We start from the raw sequence: 21,054 nt of genomic DNA, 5'->3' as shown, positions 1-21,054 counted from the left end.
TAGTGTAGTAGAGGTGAAAGTTGTACCATGCCAGTTAGTGTCCAATTCCAGAGCACTGACCTGGTCCTCCCTAACTGGAAAGAAAAATCAAAATGTGTTTTTCCCACATGGAAAATAACTGGGATTTTAAAATGGGTTTCATTCTGGTAATCTTAGGTAGTGGCCTAGCAAAGAGGAAGAATTTTCCTGTTATTAATTAGCACTATCTTGGTCCCTGATTCTTGAGAAAACTGTTTTAAGTCTCACTTCTGTGCATGTTTTATCTACACTAATCCTACTTGAAGACTGATCTTTTTTTAATCAGAATTATGATCCTGACAAGAACACTTGGTTCGTTTAGTTTCTGGTGTTGGGAACAAAGGAGGGTAATACTGCCTTTTGACTTAGCACACTTCCTTAAATGAAGAGGGATTAATAGAATGTTCTTAGATTATGTCTGAGTTTCCAGTTGGCTAAATTCATTAAATTCTTAATACTTACAATGCATAAGCATTAAAATAATATTTTAAAGATCACATTATCATGCAGTTTCCACTCCCATTTGAAAGTAACCACTGGCAAAATAATAACATTAATAAAAATTATATATTTTTTCTGTGAGTAAATTCCTTCTGGTCTATTTTCTTCCCTGGCACTTGGGGGAAGAGCTTTATCCAACATTTCCACAGAAAGAAGCCCCACAGACACTGGGAATCATTGACCCAGGCATATGAATAATTTTGAGATCTCCGTGGAGAACCTGAATGTCAAAAGGGTTTATAAGACAAGAAAACAATTTTTAAGGAAGACTAGTGTAAAAATTGCTGTGATGAATATCCCTCAGAGCATAGTTACTGGGGGAAGGTTGGCTTAGAGAATCTCACATTAACTTCACCTTTAGTTACAGCTTTGAAGTTCACCTTCTAATTTGTTCAGTCAGCCACTTCTGTGTAATGTCCCCATTTTTAGGTATGGTTAAAGCATCACCGATCCATTTTACTGCTAATGCAGCAAGGAGGCAATCACAGCCTCAGTGCAGAGCTGGCACTGAGCAAAGGTGAAAGGGCAGTCACAGGAGAAAGCTCTTGCTGAGGCCAGTGCTGTAAAGTTAGAAAAGGTAAAGGCTGGAAAGCTTGACAAAGACTGTAGGGTCTTGGCTCAGGTAAGCTGTCTGTCTGAGGTGGATTCAAAAGGCAGACTGAGAAAGCGTGGTGCCAGATGGATCTGCCTTTGTAGAGGTGGTAAACCAGAAGAAAAAGGACTGAACTGAAGAGACCGCAGAAGGGACAGAAAAAGAGAATCTAGGGGCACATTGTTTCACATATATAAACAGAAAATAGATGCTTTGACACTTAGTGCATGCTCCTCCTCTCACAGCCTAAAACCTCTACAAAGAATAGTTCTCAGTGTGTGTGGTTGAGGAAAGAAACTACAAAATTATTTCCAAAAAAGAAACATACGTGGTTTACAGCTAACATCTTCCACATTAAGTTAGTTAATTCCAGTGTAAAATTAATTGGTTTCAAGTCTTACGTGTCTCTTAATATTGGAGTGTCTCTTTCTTGACTGACCTTGTTTTCTCTTGCTGTTATTCACTTCAGAAGTGTCAAAAACACAGCCTTAATTATGTTGCTTTGTAATGTAATCCAGCATTACTAGTTTGCACACAAGCAGAAGGTATTTAACAGCATGTCTAGGGCTCAATTTGTAATCTTGTTTTTATGCTCTAATTTTGTGTTCTTGTATCACGACTGATTCAAATGTATTGATTGCACTAAGGAATGGAATAGAAAATGGATCAGGCTGTGACTTTCGTTTGTACTTTCCAGCTTTAATGTAATTTTTCCTATGGCATTTAAGCTTTCAGCATGCAGGTGCTATCTGAACAATGACCGAACTTTCCTTGAATGAATCTTGCATGTTGTCAGACAATGTGAGGTGTTACAAGGCAGAGAAGGATCATGAACCTGTTAATGCTTGGATCATGAACCAAGAAGATGCCTTTTTGTTGGACCATACCCACACTGGAGTTCAGTGTTAGCTCAGCACCAAGCAGAGCTCTTAGCACAGTTTCTGGAGACACCATCATAAAAGTTGATATTCCTCCCTGCCACATCCTCAAAGTGGCTGCTCTTTCAGGTTGATGAGACCTTTTAGAGGTATCTTCAGTTTCCTGTAGGATCATATGCTGATTCTTTCTATCAGCAAGGCATTTGATGCTGTGCTTCTAGAAGCACACCTGTGTATCCAGAATAGAGCTTAATATCCCTATTTTTTTATCTTAGAGCAGAGGTCTAAAGAGTAAACTTTTTACTCTACAAAACAATTTATTCATTTATTTTTGGGGTAGCAGGAAAATGTTTCTGAAAATTCATAAACAGGGACATAAGAATGAAATAAAAATGTTCTAAACTTCTTATTTTTCCTGAAGATATCCTTATATATCTAAGGACACTAACTTATATCACTGTATTTATCACCTGACAAAAACTGAGCCCTTAAGTTCACAAAAGAATGTCAGTAGTGCATATAGGAAGAAGTGAAAACAAAGCAGATGTTCTCCTTTGATTCTCTAAAAAGATAAAATGCAAGGACTGATACTTGAAAAAAAATTAAAAGTAGTTAAGATTATATCTCTATCTGTGAAAAAAGTTAAATTCATGAAAATAGATATTGCACTTTTTTTAGCAAAGTGATGTATCAGAAATCGTGCTTTCATGTGCTTGTTAAATGCTTGGTCCAAGCATTAGATAAGTAACTTCCTTAATGTTAGCAATATGTGTCCATATTTTCTGCTGCCTTTTGCCTGTAGCCTAAAGATGATGGAAAGATGTAGCTTTTGTATTTGTTTTAAATCAGATCTATTATTTTTGTAAAGAATTATTCCTGCCGAGCACTTCCATTTGCTTAATCCATCACAAATGTGTGTTTCTGTTATTGAGCTGTCTTGCTGTATCACAAAAGTGTGATTTTTATCACCCCTTCTCAGAGAAGCAGAAAGCTGAAGATAAGTGTTCTGACCAGAGGTCCAGCATTCTGATTGTCTTCCCAGTACTAAGAATGCACCTAAATATCTTTTCAGCCTTTCTCTTCTTGAATTTAGTCTTAAAAGTTCAAATGTCCTATTTTCATTACTTTTTCTAAACAACATGACAGACTGAAATCTACAGAAATCACCATGAACAGTGCCTCAAGGAAGTCTAGCCATTTACATTAATAACAGAGAGAACAAATAATCTCCATGTCTTTTATAGGCAAATTAATATTCCAGTGACATCAGTTAAGAAAGCTGTTGGGGTTGGTGTTTTTTTGGTTTTCCTAATTTATTAATTTTCAGTAGACCACTGAAGAGGTTTTTTGTGCTGGATTGCCATTGTAAGCAGATTGCTGGCACAGAAGAGTCAGCTCATTACAGGATATGGAACTCTTGTGGCTCAGAGCAGTGGCTTGTCTTGATATGATCATTAGAGTCTGTACATAAGTGACTGTTCATTAAAAGCTGACATGCTACAGCTAGCTGGATTTTCATGAGATATGTGCAACTGTGCTTCTTAGGGAGAAAAATTGGTCTTTTGTAGGGCTTCTTGATTTGTTTTGATTAGCTCTTCTTAAACTTGTTGTTTGAAACTGTGCATAAATGGAATCATGTGACAGATTAAGGTTTACCTTTAGACTTCTTTGGTGGTTAACTTCCTTCCTTCTGTTGGTCCAGGTGCTAGAATTGTCATCCCAGCCACTTCTATTGTAAGAGATCTGTATTGATCAATAAAGGTGAAAGTTATGATAGTTTTACCTCTCTTTTTATTGTCTTTTTTTTTCAGTAAAATACTATGTTTTTTTTTCAGTAAAATATAAATGGTTTGTATAACAGAAGTTTGTAAACATAAGTTTGTTTGTACATCTGACTTCAGTATTTTAGGCATTTTAAGCTAGCAAAAGATCCATGAAGTTTCTTCCATGAAGAAACTGTGTGCTCAAATAACTTAACTGTTGATAATGCATAATAAGTAAATTGAGATTAAATAAAACCAGTACGTGGCCAGGGTACATTTTAATACATGAGGAGGGATAAGGATATTATGTATGTCTGAAGAAAGAGAATTAAAAAGGCTTTCCATTTACCTTGTTTATTCAAAATATATTAAAGATTTAATTGCATAGAGCAAGTTAATACTTTCTCATTTTTCTTACAGCTGCAAGAGAATCCGTCTGGTTAGAAAGAGAAGAGAGAGCACGGCAACATTATGAAAAACACCTAGAGGAACGCAGAAAGAAGCTGGAAGAGCAGAGACTGAAGGAAGAGAGAAGGCGAGCTGCCGTAGAGGAAAAGCGGAGGCAGAAACTAGAGGAAGAGAAGGTAAAAACGAATGTCGTGGTAACACTTCAGCTTCTCTTGCTATAAGATACAATACTATCAACCTTTTTCTCCAAGAGCTGATGTAAAGAGTGCAACATGAGCCGTGGTCATTATGACAGAGGATGTGGAAGGATTTTAAGCCTGACTTGCAGAGGTACTGCTTCTGTTATGAATCAAGTGCAGTGAAGTTGAGCATGCCTGGATTACAGTGTATAGTGCTGTGCAAACTCACACAGAAAAAAAAATTGGGTCAGGTTTGTATGGTTATCTGTTAATTCTTAGCCATTCAGTTTAAAGATAGTTAAATATAACTATGCCCTAAGAAAACCTTTTCAAAATGAGTGTGTAATGAAATACGCTCCTGGCTGATTTGTCTCAGTTAAACTGGGAAGTACATGCAGTGTGATCCTATGTAAGTCACTTCATCCTTGTGGGTGTTGTATTTCCTATCTCTTTCCCTCTTTTGATATTTAGTAGATGGGAAGGAGCAGTAGGACGTGTTTGTGGAGTTGCAGGCCCACTTAAACAGATACTACCTTTTCAAAATTTTGGTTAACATTCTATCTTATGTATGGCTTACTTGCTGCTTAATTTTGCTCTTGTCTGTGTGTCTTAAGTGAGCAGCACATTAGCTTAAATACACTTGTAAGATGCCCACTTGGTTTTGTCCATGTGGATGGAGGGTAGCAGGGTTTGATGAGAAAATAAAGTAAAAATCCCAGTGGTATCCAAATGTATTATGCTGTTGTACTCAAGGAACGACATGAAGCTGTTGTACGTCGCACAATTGAAAGAAGCCAGAAGCCGAAACAAAGGCAAAACAGGTGGTCCTGGGGAGGAGCCCTGCACAACCGCATTAATAACACAGGTAAAGAGGGAGGCTCGCTTTGCCAGTTTCCCTTCCCCACCAGTCAACTGGAATTTATTTTTCTTCTTCTGAAAGGAAGGATGATGCAGTGTATGCTAGTCTGAATTCTTTGCTCTTGGTCCTATTATTGTTAGCAATGGCATGTTTGTGACATTCTTGTGGAGCAAAAAGGTAACAAGGAGAAATGTGAAGTTACAGCTTGTTTTGGGAGTTGACTTACTCTGTGACTACCTTGCTGCAGCTTCTCGCTTCTGCTGCTTTGCTGTCTTTGGTGTGTGTATATGTGGGTGTGCTTGTGCTGTGTCAGTCTTGTGGTATGAGCTACTGTGGCAATTGCTAGCTTTGTGCCTCAAAAAGCAAATGGTAGAAATGATCAAATACTGAGATTAAAGTAGACACAAGGAAGAAAAATTGTTCTTTGCAATAAGCAATCTGTGCCTTGTACTGAAATTTGGAGAAATAGAAGTCCCCTTTTCTTCCCCTAAAGATTGGCAAATTAAGTTTAAGTGAATGTTAATATATGCTTTTTTCCGCAATTATCTTATCTAAGTTAATCTGCCAATCATTAATGTGTATATGCCCTGTTCAATATGAATCAAGCCTCCAAAAAGAGAACTTTTTCCTTTACTTCTATTAACAGAAAGTGATCCTTAAAGTTCTTTTCTCCCTATTTTAATTTCAATTAGTCTAACCTCTCATCAGGGGAGGAAAAAAAAAAGTTGATAAAAGAATACTCTGAAATCTTTTTCATATATAATTTCAATAAAGTTATTTTTCATAAAATGTTACTTTTTTTGCTTAACTTTGAATAACTTATTTGATTTTTATTTTATTTTCTGTGAAAAATCATTGTCTTGCATTCTGTCCCTAGGTTATTTTTTTGAATCATCATTCACCTTTCTCGATTTAGCAGGCCTGGAGCACCACTTCAAATCTCTGGGTGGTGCTAGAAAACCTGGTACATAATGCTGTGGTTTGTTATTCCTTTACCCATAGCTAGTTCTCAAGAAGTGAGATCATCAGTAACTAAACCACCCTCATGTAGTTGCAATGCATGCTTAACACCATGCTGATAGATTAGAACTGTTGTTAGTACCAGATTTTTCGTTATTATTTATTTTTATGGTGGAGAGTTACTGCTGGCTGACTCTAAAGATTTGGCACAATTCACTGAAATGAAGCATTATATTCTATCTACTGGAATTCAAGGAGAGAAAATTTGAATATTTTGTTTCTAAAACCCTTTTGGCATACTGCACGTGAGATTTACAATTATTTTGCACATGAACACAGACACATAACCAGCTGCGTTGGCTGTTTCATTGCTCGTGGGTATTTTAATTCTTTTTTGTTGTTGTTTCTTTTTTGGTTTTTTTGGATGAAGTAAGCAGCAATTTTCCAGGCAATAGATTGCATTTGGCCTATTCTATATTTATAGGATTCATATTGCCAACACTTTAATGCAAATCTTTATGCTGAATGTCATTCATTTAAATAATGTTCATTGACACGGAAAATGTTGTCATGCCTAACAGCAGAGGTGATTTTCAATATTGTCATTTGTCATCTTCAGAAAGCCACTTTATGCAATACATCCTTTTTGCCAAATGTAAAAACTTTATAGCTGTACTGATGCACTGTATAGTTTCTCAGTGGCAGATTAGACATGAGATCAAGATCCCCATCCCATTCCCACAAATATTGTTCTGCACTCAGGAAGCCTGAACATTGTGTCTCCAGCAGTGACTTGCACAGGGCATTCTCCAGTTTATCCCACAGATCAATTTTGGATCATCTTGACAACCTAAAGAGGTCTTATTCTTAGTTATAACATTTAGATTTCTCCTTTTTAAAACCTATTTCTGAGTTTTATTCCCCTCCCAGTATCCAGTCTGCCAGTTCTATGCCCTCACCAAGTCATTCTAACATTAAATTTAGCAAATAATTACACGGGATAGGGAGAATGTTTCTTCAGTCCAACCAGTTATAGTGAATCCTGAATAGTTCATAGATCTGGGGAAAGTTAAGGTGTTTTTCATATACTCTATTTCTATGAAATTTTTTGTACATAGCGAGTATAATTTAATCTATTGGGACAGAACAGTTAAATACAATTTTAATAACACTTATCATAAATAAACAGTGGCAAGTAATATTTCAGCAGCAGCATCCTTAATGCTGTCATTGTCCTAAATGGGTATCTGCTTTGAAAACAGTGTATGGACACATTTTTGCACACAGAGAATATGAATCAGCAGAGCAGTTAGGCATCTGCTCAAGCCTCATTGCATTTCAGCATGGTTGAGTGCTTTGCTGAGTAGTGCTGAGGTTCAGTACATGCTAAAACGTAAGCAAAAGCAGAATTGATTCTCACAGGATCTTTTGGATGTCAGATTTTCAGATGAAAATTTGTAATGGGGGAATGTGTAGCTGATGCATAGAGCTTGGAGCTATTTTTGTATGGGGGTTGTTTTTTTTTGAGAGAGAGAAAAAAAGGGGCACAGCAAACTTCCTGTGACACGTATGCACAAAGTGTGTGTAGTCTCTGTTCTTGAAGGAACCATCACCCCCTCAGCAGGGTGCAGATGCTGACTGCAGCAGTTGTGCAAATGATGTAATACCCCTCTGAAACGTAGAGAAACTAAAATCAAAGTATAAATTTTTGGTGTTATGTATGCCAAGTAGGTGCATTACAAGTACTTTCTACAGAGGCTGATGTTTTTATATCTGCTGAGGTGTGTGCTGAGCTGGATTTTCAGCACACTGAAAATAACCCTGGTGGGTGGTTTAACACTTACACATAGCTATGGGATTTTTAACTAAACCTTTTAATTTCTTTTGTGCTTACCCTCACTTCCTTTTTGCACTAGTCTTCCCTTAATCTTTCAGCATGGCATTGTCACAGTATTGACCATCTGCTCAGTAACAGTGCCCTGTCACCTTTTATTCAGATGCCAGGGTGGTTTTTTAGTGAATAACTTTGCGTTTCTAAGCAGCTTGGTCCTTTCACAAAGCTTTCTATTGTAATCCGTGAGCAAAGATTTTTCTGACAATATTGGAAGTCTTTAGACTGCAACCCACTGAGTGATAATGAACAGAATATTTTGCACATTTGAAGCTTAAACTGTGTTGTGCCCAGTCTTTGAGTCACCTGTACAACGTCTGCTGAGAAATCCATTCTCTTTTGGAAGTTCTTGTGGTAGAGCAGGAGTGACCTAGTCCTGTTTTCCTCCTCCCACTAGTGAGCTAGGAACTTGCACTACTGCATGTGGGCTGTCAATTAGCATTATCTCCATTTGTTTTAGATCGAGACAGGCGGTCTGTTTCAACAATGAACCTTTCGAAACATGTTGATCCAGTCATAAACAAGCGGCTCTCCTCCTCATCTGCAACATTACTAAATTCTCCAGACAGAGGTACAGTTTTGAAGAAAAAAGCACTAAAAGAGCAGCAAGAAAGAATGTTCTATACTGATGTATTACTTAGCACATAAAACAATCTTCTGAAGTCATTTTATACACTTCATCTAAGTTGTAGTGGAAAGACTTCAAATGTGACAAGTAAATGGTTGAACATTTTTTCCTGTGAGAACAAATATTTCTTGTTCTTTAAAACAAGAGAACTTACCTAAAAAAATTTGCTTTAGCAAATGATAAAAGCAGTGCTTCTGTCAGGTTTTTAGTAAATGAGGTACAACTATTGAAAGAATACATCACTGCATGCAATCATGTGTGACCTTTTATTTGCAGTAGACCATTTTGTCATTATTTTATTTTATTTTATTTTCCTTTCTTTTTTGGTAATAGTTCTTGAATGTCTAAAAACATGTTGCATGAAGCTTTCAAGCAGTTATTTTATTACCATTTCTGGTTATTTTATTACCATTTCCAGTTATTTCTATGGAAGAGGTGTGGGTATTCTTCATATTGTCTGTTTATTGACTTTTTGTGTCCAGTTATTTCTCAAAGATTGCTTCATTTCAGTGTACGTTTTTGGTGTTTACAAGTCTGAAAAATGATAAACCATCACGCTTTTAAAAATTAACATAGCTGAATTGCTGCCTCTGTTCTGAGGACTTATGAGATTGAAGCATTGAGCTTTAAAGTTTTATAAAAGAATGTCTCTTGTGTAATTTGTGCAAAGAGCTTTACAGTAAAGTACTTGGTAGGGGTTTTTTTGTCCTCTACTGAGAATGAATTCTGTCCCATTTCAATCCATAAAATTGTTTTAAAAAACAATTTTTTAAATGGATTTTTAGTTGTGTTGTCTGGTCGATGTCATTATTTCTGTGTCTTAACTAAGTTCCATGTTTGAGTGGACATGTGTATCTGGTTGATTTGATGAGCCATGTTCATCCTAGTGGGCTAACCTAGCTATAGAGTCTGATAACTTGTGAAAAATACAGTAGTACATTAGGAAATAATTTATTCCTAAGCACCAGTCATTTCTTAACTAAATGTTGAAATCCAGTCAGTTTTATCTTTATTAGTTTTTCACGTGTGTATATTTTTTTCAAATGGTTGCTGTTCTTTGCCAGGGGATACTCTTTTCAGGAAGGATCTTGGTGATGTGGGCAGGTGAACAGCAGCAGGCTTTAAGTGTGAAGGATAGTCTCTTATGGACTGTAACACAGTGTTTTAGCTTATGCCACTCATTCCAGGTTCAGGAGAAGTTAAACTGAATACTGGGCAGTCTAGTGGTAGGGAAAGAAAAGGAATATGGAAGTGATGGCCTTATGTCAAAATGTTGAGGCATTCTTTGCTTGGCATTTTTACTAAAACAGCACAGGACCCTTTAGGAATCTCTTGTGACTTTTGCAGACTCCAAAACAGAAAGTAAATCCAAAAGCTATAAATGCTTTTTCTCATGCAAAGTCAGACACCTAAATCTAGTTGAGCCATCTATCTGGAGAAGTGTCACTGGTCTCTCCAGTGGCCTCAACCTCTTAAGGCAGGTGTTTAAAGGAAGGCTGTGTCTGCCTGCTCCCCATTTCACCTTCCAGAGGGCACCCAGTCACACTTTGTCTGTAATACAGACTCCTAGCTGCAAAACAGCAAGCTGGAGATAAGGATGATAAGCTTACCTACTAAGTGGCTTATAGCTGTCAACAAGAACTTGTCATCTATTGTGCAGCACCTTTTTATCATTTGAAGGACATATTTTTTTCCTTTTTCTCTTTTTTTTTTTTTTTTGGTGCAGCAAAAGACAAAAGTTTTCATTAACTAATTGGCTAAAAGACTGGTTAATGTCATTTCAAGTATTGTATTGCTGTATAGCTCTTTATCACAATTGTGTAATTGGGCAGCTAGAACAGGCTTCTCATTTTGCTTTTATGTTACTGTAGTTAGTGAGTAGCTGAAACTGTAACAAAACATGAACACATATTCAGCTGGAGAAAACTGTAGTTGACCAATAGATTTTGGCAATTGTGCTCTTTAATGAGAGCTTAGCAAAGGGATAATACTTTTCATGAGGTATGAGTTACGTGCTTTAAGTTTTGCAAAACTTGCACCCTAGTTGTTTTCTTTCCCTTCTCTGCAGTGATTTTTTTTTTAAGCAGATGATGGTCTCAATCACTGCATCACTGTTTTCTGCAACCATTATAGAAGATATTATAGAAGACTCCAGTATTGATTCCTGTTGAAAGAGCAGTTTCCCCCTATCTACTCCTCACCATATTGTGTATGTGTATAAGCAAACACCACATTTATCAATGAGAGTCTCCTTCCTGGTCAGAAGGCCTGTTAAATCCCTGCCTCCCATCTGTTCCTACAACTAATCAAATGCTGCTGTTTGCTTACTTGCAAATTATTCTGCTGCTGCTAAGACAACTGTCCTGTATTCAGATTGTATATTCTGAAGATAAATACAGATGATTGTAGTCAATTTACTTTTGCCAGCTTCCTACAACTTTGTGGGTTTTTTAGTTACAAGTTAGGTTATAATGTCTTTTAATCTGTTAAAATTAACCTGCTTGTGGCTGGGGGTAAGGGTACTTCCTTGTACCAGCAAGCCTATCACAAATGTGCTTCCTATGTGAAAACAGAGTAATAAAAGTTGAGAGAATTGAGTTTGTTCAGACTGAGGAAGAGAGGGTTCCAGGGATATTTTCTCCTCCAAGAGAGCTGGGGAAGGACTTTTTACAAGGACATGTAGTAATAGGACCAAGAGGTAATTGCTTCAAACTGAAGGGTTTAGATTGGGTATTAGGAAAAAAATCTTCACTCTGAGGCTGGTGAGATAGGTTGGTAGAGGCAAGTGGAACAGGTTGTCCATAGAAATTGTGGATGCCCAAGATCTGGCTGGATGGGGCTTTGAGCAACCTGGTCGAATGGAAGGTATCCCTGCCCGTGAGAGTAAGGCTGGGACTAGACAATCTTTCAGGTCCCTTCCAACTCAAACAATTCTAGAATTCTATGAAATAGTCCTTAGAGCCATAGCTTAACACACCATGAGAACAAATAATACTGCTTCCCCTTGTCTGTCAGATGGCTTGAAAGACTAAATCTTGAAAATGTCACCCTGAGGCATTAAGAATAAAAAGAGCAAGAAAAAACCCCTTGACATCATTGTCTTACAGTTGATCTTATTATTTTGGGATGTTCTTTGTTTGGTATTCAGTTTTGCTCCAGTGTGTTTTGGACACTGGAAATGCATGTTCAATGCATTTAGGTACTAATATTCTTGTAGTTGGAACCCAGTGGGAAAAAGTTTCTGTTCTAGGTGAATGGTGGCACTAATCTGGTAAAATATGTATTGGATATGTGAAGTGTGATGCTTTCAGGAAGCTGTGCATTTGGAAAATGCAGTATGTGATGACCCTGGCCCACAAAGCTAAGGTGCCTCTAAACAAACTCTGATCTAAAACCATTGTAGAGAATTGGGGAATCTTCACTCCAAGGTCCTGACTAAAACTATTTTGACATCTCTGAAACAGGTCTATTGCTTATATGGAGAAGATTTTGGTTTTAGTTGGCTGTTGTGCATATCAGCTGGCTCACTCCCAAACACCGTGCTTCAGTTGGATGCTGTGGATACGTGATTGCTTCCAACAGGGGATGTGGATAAAAGCTCCCCTGAGTTAGGGCCAAAGATAATTTATCCATACTCATCTTTAGGGCAAGGACATGAGATGTGTGAGACGTTGGTGTTCTAAATCATCAGTCTCTTAACTGTGTCCTCTTGAGATGAATTCATCTCTGGGGGCTTATATGTGATGTAAGCCTGCAGCTGGCCTTATTTACATTGTGATGTTTGTTTATTATGTAAAGATAAACTCCAAGAAATGCATGGTGTGTCTAGTACTGGTTTACTGGCCTGAAATATCAGGATTTGCTTTCTGAAGTTGTGTAATCTTTATGTTAAACTACAGTAGAAGAGTTCTCCAAGCTTATCCACAATCATACCTGTGAGCCTCACCTACTGAAGCCTGAGACCACAAAAAAAAAATCTGTTGTCTTGCAACATTAGGTTTAAGCAGTGATCACACTGAGCATGGTGCCTGGAGATGAAAGGAAGCAAAGACTTTACCATTACTGCATCCAGCTTAATGGTAGCTCTGTGATTTCTTCATTGTTAAACTGCAAGCTTAATGATAATGTGTGTGCTGTAATGGAGGTCTCTGTAGGGTATTTTGTGTGTCTGTATGATCGCTACCACTGCGGAATGGAACCATTAATCACTAAAAGTTCTGGCAATAGTACATTGTGTAAAAGGACAGTTAGGAAAGGAACCTGCTGTGTTTGAGAGTCCTGTATTTCTATAAAAATGCCCCCTATTGCATTAGTGGAATTTAAGGGAGCAATTTGAGAAGTGAAAAACAGCACTGAGGGCAGATTAAGCAGTTATATTTTCGTAGGAGGAGATTGAGATCAGCCTCTCTTTTCATGGGGCTCAGCAAGGAGTAGATTAAAGACAGATTCAGAGTTTATGTCTATTAAAAGTGATGGATCTCTTCCTTTAAAAATGCAAATTAATGTCAAGTTTGTTACAGCCAGTCACTTCAATGAATGTTATATAGATTGAGCCTCATAAAATCAAGCTTCAGTTTTGTTGCTGCAAACACTAAATTAAGGCAAATGAATGCTGAGATATAAGAAGACCTGATTTTGCTTGCAGTATCAAGATTACTGCTATAGTGTAAGCTTACTATAATGAACCACTTTGGGAACTAGTTGAATGTTTTGGCTTGTGATTGTCATAAAACAATTTTTTGCATTGGAATATCAAGGAAATACCCATTTCAATACAGAAAGTAACTTACAGGATTCTTTTGGTTAACTCTTCATCATGATAAATGTTAATTAGTATTTTAAAAAAGAGTAAAGAAACTTTATAAAGTATAAAAGGTTTATATTGACAAATACGCTTGCATTAGACAACACTGGGAAAAGCAAAGTAGCAGTGTGATTGGAGCCAGGTCAACTTGTAGTGCATTTTCAAAACAGAGCAACTATATGAAAAGTTGAATGTTTTTACTGTTCTACATGAAAACTGATCATTAGCAGGATCTTTGGACAGAGAATTAATGATCACATGTATTTACTGTTTTCTGTGGCTTCACCTGTTACTGAGACAACTGTAGCTGCTGAGCTTGGTATCTGCAGTTGAGGCATGCTATCCTTTTGCAACACTTTGATAAAACCTCATTGCTCTTCTAGTAGGGAAATGATCCTGTCATTCCTAACATGGAATGTGGCAGATGTGCAAAATATCCCTATTCATTTGGTAACAATTTGCTGTTATGCCACAGGCAGCAACACAAATCAAATGTTCAGATGTACATATTTCTATAGGAGTTCTTCTGCTAAAAAGGAGTAATAATAAAATGCAAACCACCAAACTGTTGTGGGCAGTTTCAAGGTTTTCATGGTATGCAGCAGTGAGGAAGTAGTACTAACACTCTGCAGCATGTGGTTATATGTGAAGTGTTTGATCTAACATCTTGCTTGTATGGTGCACGTTCAGCTCGCCGTCTTCAGCTCAGTCCTTGGGAGAGCAGCATCGTTAGCAGGCTCCTGACGCCCACACACTCATTCCTGGCTCGGAGTAAAAGCACAGCTGCATTGTCTGGAGATGCAGGTAATCCTATAAGAACAGAGGCTTCATGTCTCAGACGCTTATTTTTCCAGATTCCCTACCGGATGTTGTAAAGTCATTGATCTAATTATGAGTGTATGGTAGCATCCCAGAATGAACTTGAACATCCGTGATTAGTGTGCATGACAGCATGAAAGCTTCTCTGTAGAATTGTTTGCTACGCCTCTTTCTCTTTCTCCTACTACCTCCTTCTTTCTTTGCCTCTTCATTAATGCACTAAATGAATACAAAACATGTATGGCAACAGCATCACGCTGACCATGGCTGTTTAAGGAAATGCACACCTTGTTGGAAAGAGCTGATTTAGCACATCCACTGCTAAAGCTGTGAGCTGCTTGCTGCAAAGGAGTTTCAGTCCCTACTAGATCACTTTCCACATGGAGAAAGTTAGACTTTATAAAGATATGCCCTGGCTACTGTGCATTTAATACCTGTGAAGTTAAATGTGCAGGTTTAGTGAGGTTATAGTAATTGTAAAGTCATCTTCCAACCTTAGAACAACCTCCTCGTGGTACTTACTGAAGGAAGATTAATGTGCAGAAATGTGATGATATCACTAGGTGGTAACTGAAGGCCTAGGCAAAACTGTATTCCAAATACAACCAGGGAAGCTTGCTTATCATGTATTTTAGGCAGGTGACAGTTGCCTCTTCTTTTATCATAGGATATTTTATAATAGGATGTTTATAATCATCCAGTAGGAACTTTAACATTACATCCTCAACACGTGCAGCAATATATTATTGTAAGTCTAGGCAAGTCTTTCTTGTCTGATGTGGACAGGATTTTTATTCTAATTAAAGAACATAGAAGGTAAGAAGGAACAGAGATCTGCTAAGATTACTTTTAAAGAAGCTTTCACTTAAGAACTCTTATAACTAATTAGGCTGTAGTACATTTCCACAGAAGTAGTGCTGTAGGAGCAAAAATGTGGATGATATTCTGCAAGTAGTAGAATTAACAAGCATAGAATTATTTTTTACTCTTCAAAAACAATAGATTGGGAGATTAATGTTTAATATTACCTATCAAGAAGGATATTAGAAATTCAGCTCTTCATTAGAGAATAGTTGAGAAGGCAGCAAATAAGTGGTGCAAGCGTGAAGCTTTTTGTGACTGATCTTGTTTATACTGCACAACCAACTCTAAACTGAGTGGAATGTTGAGAAAGGCTACAAGTAGCAGCAAAGACTGATTTGTCAGTTCAGTCCAAGGCAATCCCTGAAATGCCTTCCCTGTGCTAACTGGAACTATACCACCAGAAGAATAATCCATCTGCTCATTGTTTTCCAGGTATTACTCTAGGCTCAATAACTTCAACCCCTTCATACAGGATACTTCCTGGAGATTAATGATCAGATGATGGCAATGGCTCACAGCTGTGCTCTGAGCACTCCACTCATCCCAGCCTGTCATTATTCCCTAGAAAATTACCCTGCCTTTGGACGTAAAAATAAATTGCAATGTAAAGAATCCAAACTGAGTTAAATATGGATTCATGTCCTTAAATTTTAAGTGAGCTATTAGGGACATCCAGCGTAAGAGTACCTCTCGATCTTCTTTAAAATAAATCCTTCGAAACCTAAATGTTTTTTAAATAGCTTTCTAAAATCTCCTCTGAATAGATATAATCCTGTTAGTACATGAATTATTGGAAGTGCTGCCTAAAGCATTGTTTGGCAACTTCACAAATGAAAATGAACTGTTTCTCGTTTAATACTTGTCTTGTCATCCTTGGTAGTAACTTCAGATAATCAGCATGCAGAAGGGGAATTGAATCACAGAGGAAGAGTCACATAAATTATAAGTGGTGTAAAACATTATGCCACTGCCTCTTATCTGGTTTAGATGCCCTCAATCAAAATAAAAACACAAACAAAAATCCCCGTTTTCTTGTTTCTTGCTTGTTTTTAAGTTAATCATAATTCCTCATTAAACATAAATCCCTATAAACTATAAGGCAAACATTAGTGCCATTGCTGTAACACTTACATGAGATTCTTTATTCATAATGTTAATCTCTTGTTGCAGGAGAATTTACAGCATTAGTACTGTTAAGTCTATGAGCTCTTCCTGTAACAGCAGCTGTACTTTTGTAAGACTAGAAGAATTAGCTGTATGTGGAACTGCATTCTTTCAAATGTGCTCAGAGAGGGATATACAGGCAATAAATATTGGTTTGGTTTCATTTGATTTGACTTTTCATTAAGGAAATAGAGGATGTAAATGTCTTTGACATGGAAAAAAGAAGAATAGGGAAGATACTGTATAGAGCCCCTATTTTTTTCCTCAAGTGACATGCCGGATAATAATTGTGCTAAGACTCAATTAAATGACTGGAAGAGACAAACAGGAGCAGAAAAATAAAACTTTGCAGTATTAACATAATTTTTCCAAATCTTCTCCTTCAGTTAAATCAAGAGAAAATCCAAGAACACTTTGCTGCATGAAGTTTCCCATGATATGTTTTGCAGTTAAAGTTCTCTTTGAAGATAAAATCAAAGCACTGTATATCTGATATCTGCTGTTGTCAGATCTTCTGGTAATAGTCCTTTTGCTTGTGCAAACCAACAAAAGCTGCCATCCTGGTTACTCAAATACTGATTTTCAAGCTGATCTGTTGTTGCCAGCCTGCTTTTTTTTTTTAATGTGTAAAATAGTTTGCTGTTGAGAACGTATTTGAGTAAGTTGTTATTCTAGAAGTATCAAAAAAATATGATGGGCTAAAATATTCCTAAAAAAAAGAAGTTTTAGAAACAAATCACTTGCTGTAAATTGTAGACAGCAATTTCATTGATTTTCTAGTTGAAACTGTTTTGTATTGTTAATGGGTTCTGATCTTTGTATGTCTCCTTTAATTTTTCTTCACTTCAATGCAATTCGTAGGTATTCTGATTTCATTTGCTTTCTATTCTGAATGTAATTGAAACTCATTTCAGTGTGTGTACTAAGCTAATCAGCCATTGTTTCTACTGCTTTTTCAGAACCACCAGTTGTACAAGAACTAAACAGGAAAATACTATCTATTACCCAGTATCATGGCATACTTCTTAATATTTTAGAAAGAAATTATTAGTTTACAAATGGAAAAGTGCATGAGCACCTATTGAACTTGCATCCTTACTGTATATGTGGCCAAGCTAATGTGTCAAATGATGGTTCTGACTTGATGATTAGTCATTTCTCTGTATATTAATACCTTCTTTCTTTTCTGTCTTTCTCGGTCGTTTCTGTTGCTGCTGGCTTTCCTCTGTCAATTCTCCAATGCTACTCTGTAATTAAAACTATTAAATAACAACACCAACCAACACCGTAGTTATCCTCGTTTGTCCCCGTTCAGCATCTTGCAGCCCCCTCAGTCCTCTGTCCTACAAGGCCATGAGCTGTAGGAGCTCAGGAGAACGAGCAAAACTTTATGCTTCTACTGATGCCGTTGGACGTCGGAGAACAACGCACCTTGCAGGGGTAAGCTCGGCAGCCACGCGTCCTCCGTGTCCCATGCCATGGCCACCTGGCTGCACTGCTTGTCAGGACTGGAACAGCTGCAGGGATGCTCCCTCCCCTCTGCACTGTCCCCACCCTCTCCAGTTTGTGTCAAAGTTGGCTGGATTTTAACTGAAACATGCTACGTTATGTGGTGGCACAGCCTAATTACGCTCCAAAGAATCCATGTGGAAAAACACTGATGTTTTCCAAACACCCGTGTTGGCAGATTAGATGTCTTAGCTTCTCACAAGGCACAGAGGTAGTCACAGTGCCCTATTCTCAAGTGGATTCTTTGCTGCCTTTTAAGGACCAAGATGATGTTGCCACTTTTCCTTCAGCGAGGAACTTGTTTTTTCTAGCAGGCTGTTTTCACAAATGTTCCAGAACTTGATGTCTTCTGAGGCCTCTAGCAAATTCAGCCGAGTCTCTAGAATAAAGGGGGGGGAATGCATGCACTCAAATGTCTCTGTACACAAGTACACACAGTACTCTCTCATCATCTGTATTTTCTTGGGAGACCAGCTTAGTAAACTTCCTCACTGGGAAGGAGGAAGTTGGGTTAGGAGCGTGGTTTAGAAGCAAGACTTTCCACAAGTCACTGTTTATGCCGAACGATTTAGTAGTAGTACTATGGCTGATCTGAGCTTTTAGGAAAATCAAAACAGTAGAACAAACTCGTGTTGACTGTGCTCCAAGCCAGTGGAATGCAGTCAGACCCAGTTCAGATTCATTTGCTGAACCTGAGCTGTTATATTTTTCTTGTACTCTACAACCTGAATTAGTTTAAAGTGTGAGAAGAGTTGAAGTAATCTCTGCAAAATATTGTGTGAGAGATGCTTGCATTTTTGTTTGGCCTGATGGGCAGAAGGTCAAGAGGCAGTGCTGCTATTGACACCTTATTGGAAGCAGTGTTTATCAAAGTGCCATGAGTCATAGCCACTACTTAATCTTTCAGGCAGAGGGTTGAAGTTACTGAAGTTTAAGTTAAGGCATAGCCTTAGTATGTATCTCTAGAGAAATTTCCGAGAATGTGCATAGACCATTTACGTTTTCCAGCCTATTGCTTCTTCCTCTTGACTCTTTCTGATTGCAAGAGGTTTGGGTTTTGGCTTGTCTTTTCTAAATTAAAAAGAAGAAAGGTTGCTACTTTTTGGTGGAGGAGGTGATATAAAACTGGTGTTAATATAAAATGAGTTGAGAGCTGTTTCTAGTTGCCTGTATGATGTGGAGAATCTTTTATGCTTCTGCAAACTTCTGTATGAATTGAGCTTTTTACTTTATTGATATGAAGAAAAATTTTCTGATGCTCTGCTTTCAGGACCAATAAAGCAGATCCAATGGAGAGTTACTGTTAGCAAGCCAAAACTCTTGTTCATTGTAATGCATTTATTCTGGTTGTGTTTACTTTGATAACTCAGCATACCATGTATTCATGAAGTTGTTTCCAGTCTTTATTTTCCCGTTGTTAACATGGCTTTCAGTTCAGGGGAGGAGCATTGCACGGCTTTCACCTGCTGAGGTGCTCAAGCCTCATGACACACCTGCTGCAGGGGTTATGTTTAAGCCCAAGCCAAGGTGATGAGCAGCAGCCTCTGCATCATGCTGGCTGAATGGCAGCTCAGTGTACTTTCCAGTATTTCTGTTCTTCAGACTCCAGGGATCTGATCTCATTATTCCAAAACCATGAAGTTTTTTATCTATACTTAAATATGGGAAATATATAGATGCCTCAATTCTGATATGTTCCCTTAAAGCAGTAGTTCTGTTGTAGCTCTGGTTTGTATTATAAGTGTTTCTCAATGTAGGATTTTATTTTTAAAGATAAAGAAGGAAAAAGGAAATCACTGTCATATATAAGAACCAATGGCAAAAAAGTATATGCTGTAAAATCATCCAGGAAAAGAAAGAATAGGATGACTGGTGTACCATATTTGGAAGATTTGAGGACATCTGTGGTGTTCACTTGTAAGCATGAACTCAAAATGTTGTGCTATATAGGATGACTGTGACCAAGTATGAGCCAAGGACAGGGGAAGTTTGTTTTGTGTTTTCTTCAAAAGAGCTCCTGTGTTTATGGGAAGTAGCAGAAGGTACTCTGTGGCAATCAGCAAAGATCAAACTATAAATGGTAATTCTCCTGCCTGTGTAAAAATAAGCCTCTGCAAATTAGCCCATTACATCTTAGGACAGGAGAGAATGGTCAAGAAGGATTTTTGTTGTCAAATGCATATCTACTGACAAAGATGGTGTCAGGTTACAGGAGCTATATTAAGGAACTTGTTAAACAAGCTGTAGAAACCACTGACTCAGCACTGCTTTTTCTCAGCCCCCCAACTCCTCATCCTTAACTGAGCTTGCTTTGCTTTCTTTAGCTATGTGAACTCTGGCTTGACTTTGTCTTTTTGTTTGCTGAGCTATAGACTGACAAAAGAGAAAAGGACCATTTGTCATCCAGCTTCTCAGCCAACTTTAAAGGAGGTCATTTTACTTCCAGCCTCAAAGCTAGATCATCAGCTCCCTCTCCAGTTTGGTAAGTCAAGTACATGCTTAGCTGGACATGAGCTATAGGCAGCTCTGATTGTTCTGTTAATTAAATGTGAAATGGGGCAAACTTATTTGATGATGTGGATGTTTTCTCTATGCAAAGAGTCCTGCTTCAAAAAAAATCTTGCTACTGCTCTCCAGAAGGGGAAAGGGCATGAAAATACTTGGTTTCTTCCTTCCTGGCTGGGCTCAGTGCTCACACATCTGGAGAGCGGCATTTTGCATGAAACAAAATCAGTTGTGCCAGCAGTCCTGCTTGACAGACAAACAGAGAAGTGGTTTTATTTTTGGCTGCTATGGTTGTAGGAGTGATATATAGATGGAAACCAGCATTGTCACTCTTTGATTACACAGGCATGCGTCAAAGTCTCTGCCTTTTTTGCCTGGCACACCCAAGCAGATAACTTCCCCACCTGGTTCCTCCAAAGTCTCCTCTGCTCAGACACGTCCTCCCTCACCTGGCAACATCCGGCCAGTCAAAAAAGAGATCAAACCAGAGGGTGAGAAGAAAAAGCCAGAAAAGGAGGCTGAAAAGGCCAATGAGGTGGCGACAGAAGAGAGTAAAGGAACTTCAGCAGGTGCTGGAGAACCCGCAAGTCAGGAACAGCTCACTGTCCAAGCAGAGCCAACTCAAGGTAAGGAGACCTCCTGCTTTAGTATAAGGAATGTTTTATATTTTTCCTTCCCCTTCTCTGAAATGATGTAGCTTTCAGTAGTTTTC

General features: G+C 38.0%; 1 protein-coding gene across 4 annotated transcripts in view; it reads left to right on the top strand.

Annotated features, from left to right (window-relative positions):
* Nucleotides 1–21,054, top strand: part of MAP7 (microtubule associated protein 7) — a 108,027-nt gene that overhangs the window by 68,860 nt on the left and 18,113 nt on the right. For 2 of the 4 annotated variants that reach the window (XM_088161640.1, XM_088161639.1), the window contains exons 4-10: nucleotides 4,173–4,336; nucleotides 5,093–5,204; nucleotides 8,510–8,620; nucleotides 14,172–14,285; nucleotides 17,620–17,768; nucleotides 20,210–20,319; nucleotides 20,688–20,968. In XM_088161640.1, coding sequence (XP_088017766.1) covers nucleotides 4,173–4,336; nucleotides 5,093–5,204; nucleotides 8,510–8,620; nucleotides 14,172–14,285; nucleotides 17,620–17,768; nucleotides 20,210–20,319; nucleotides 20,688–20,968 — 1,041 coding nt within the window. The remainder of the gene's footprint in view (nucleotides 1–4,172; nucleotides 4,337–5,092; nucleotides 5,205–8,509; nucleotides 8,621–14,171; nucleotides 14,286–17,619; nucleotides 17,769–20,209; nucleotides 20,320–20,687; nucleotides 20,969–21,054) is intronic. The other 2 variants (XM_088161641.1, XM_014879031.2) reach the window with 1 other exon arrangement.

The sequence above is a fragment of the Sturnus vulgaris genome, chromosome 3 (genome assembly GCF_052056855.1).
Source record: "Sturnus vulgaris isolate bStuVul1 chromosome 3, bStuVul1.hap1, whole genome shotgun sequence".
NCBI classification, from domain to species: domain Eukaryota; kingdom Metazoa; phylum Chordata; class Aves; order Passeriformes; family Sturnidae; genus Sturnus; species Sturnus vulgaris.
Note: the sequence above shows the minus strand (reverse complement) of the source record. Positions and strands in the feature narration are given on the sequence as shown.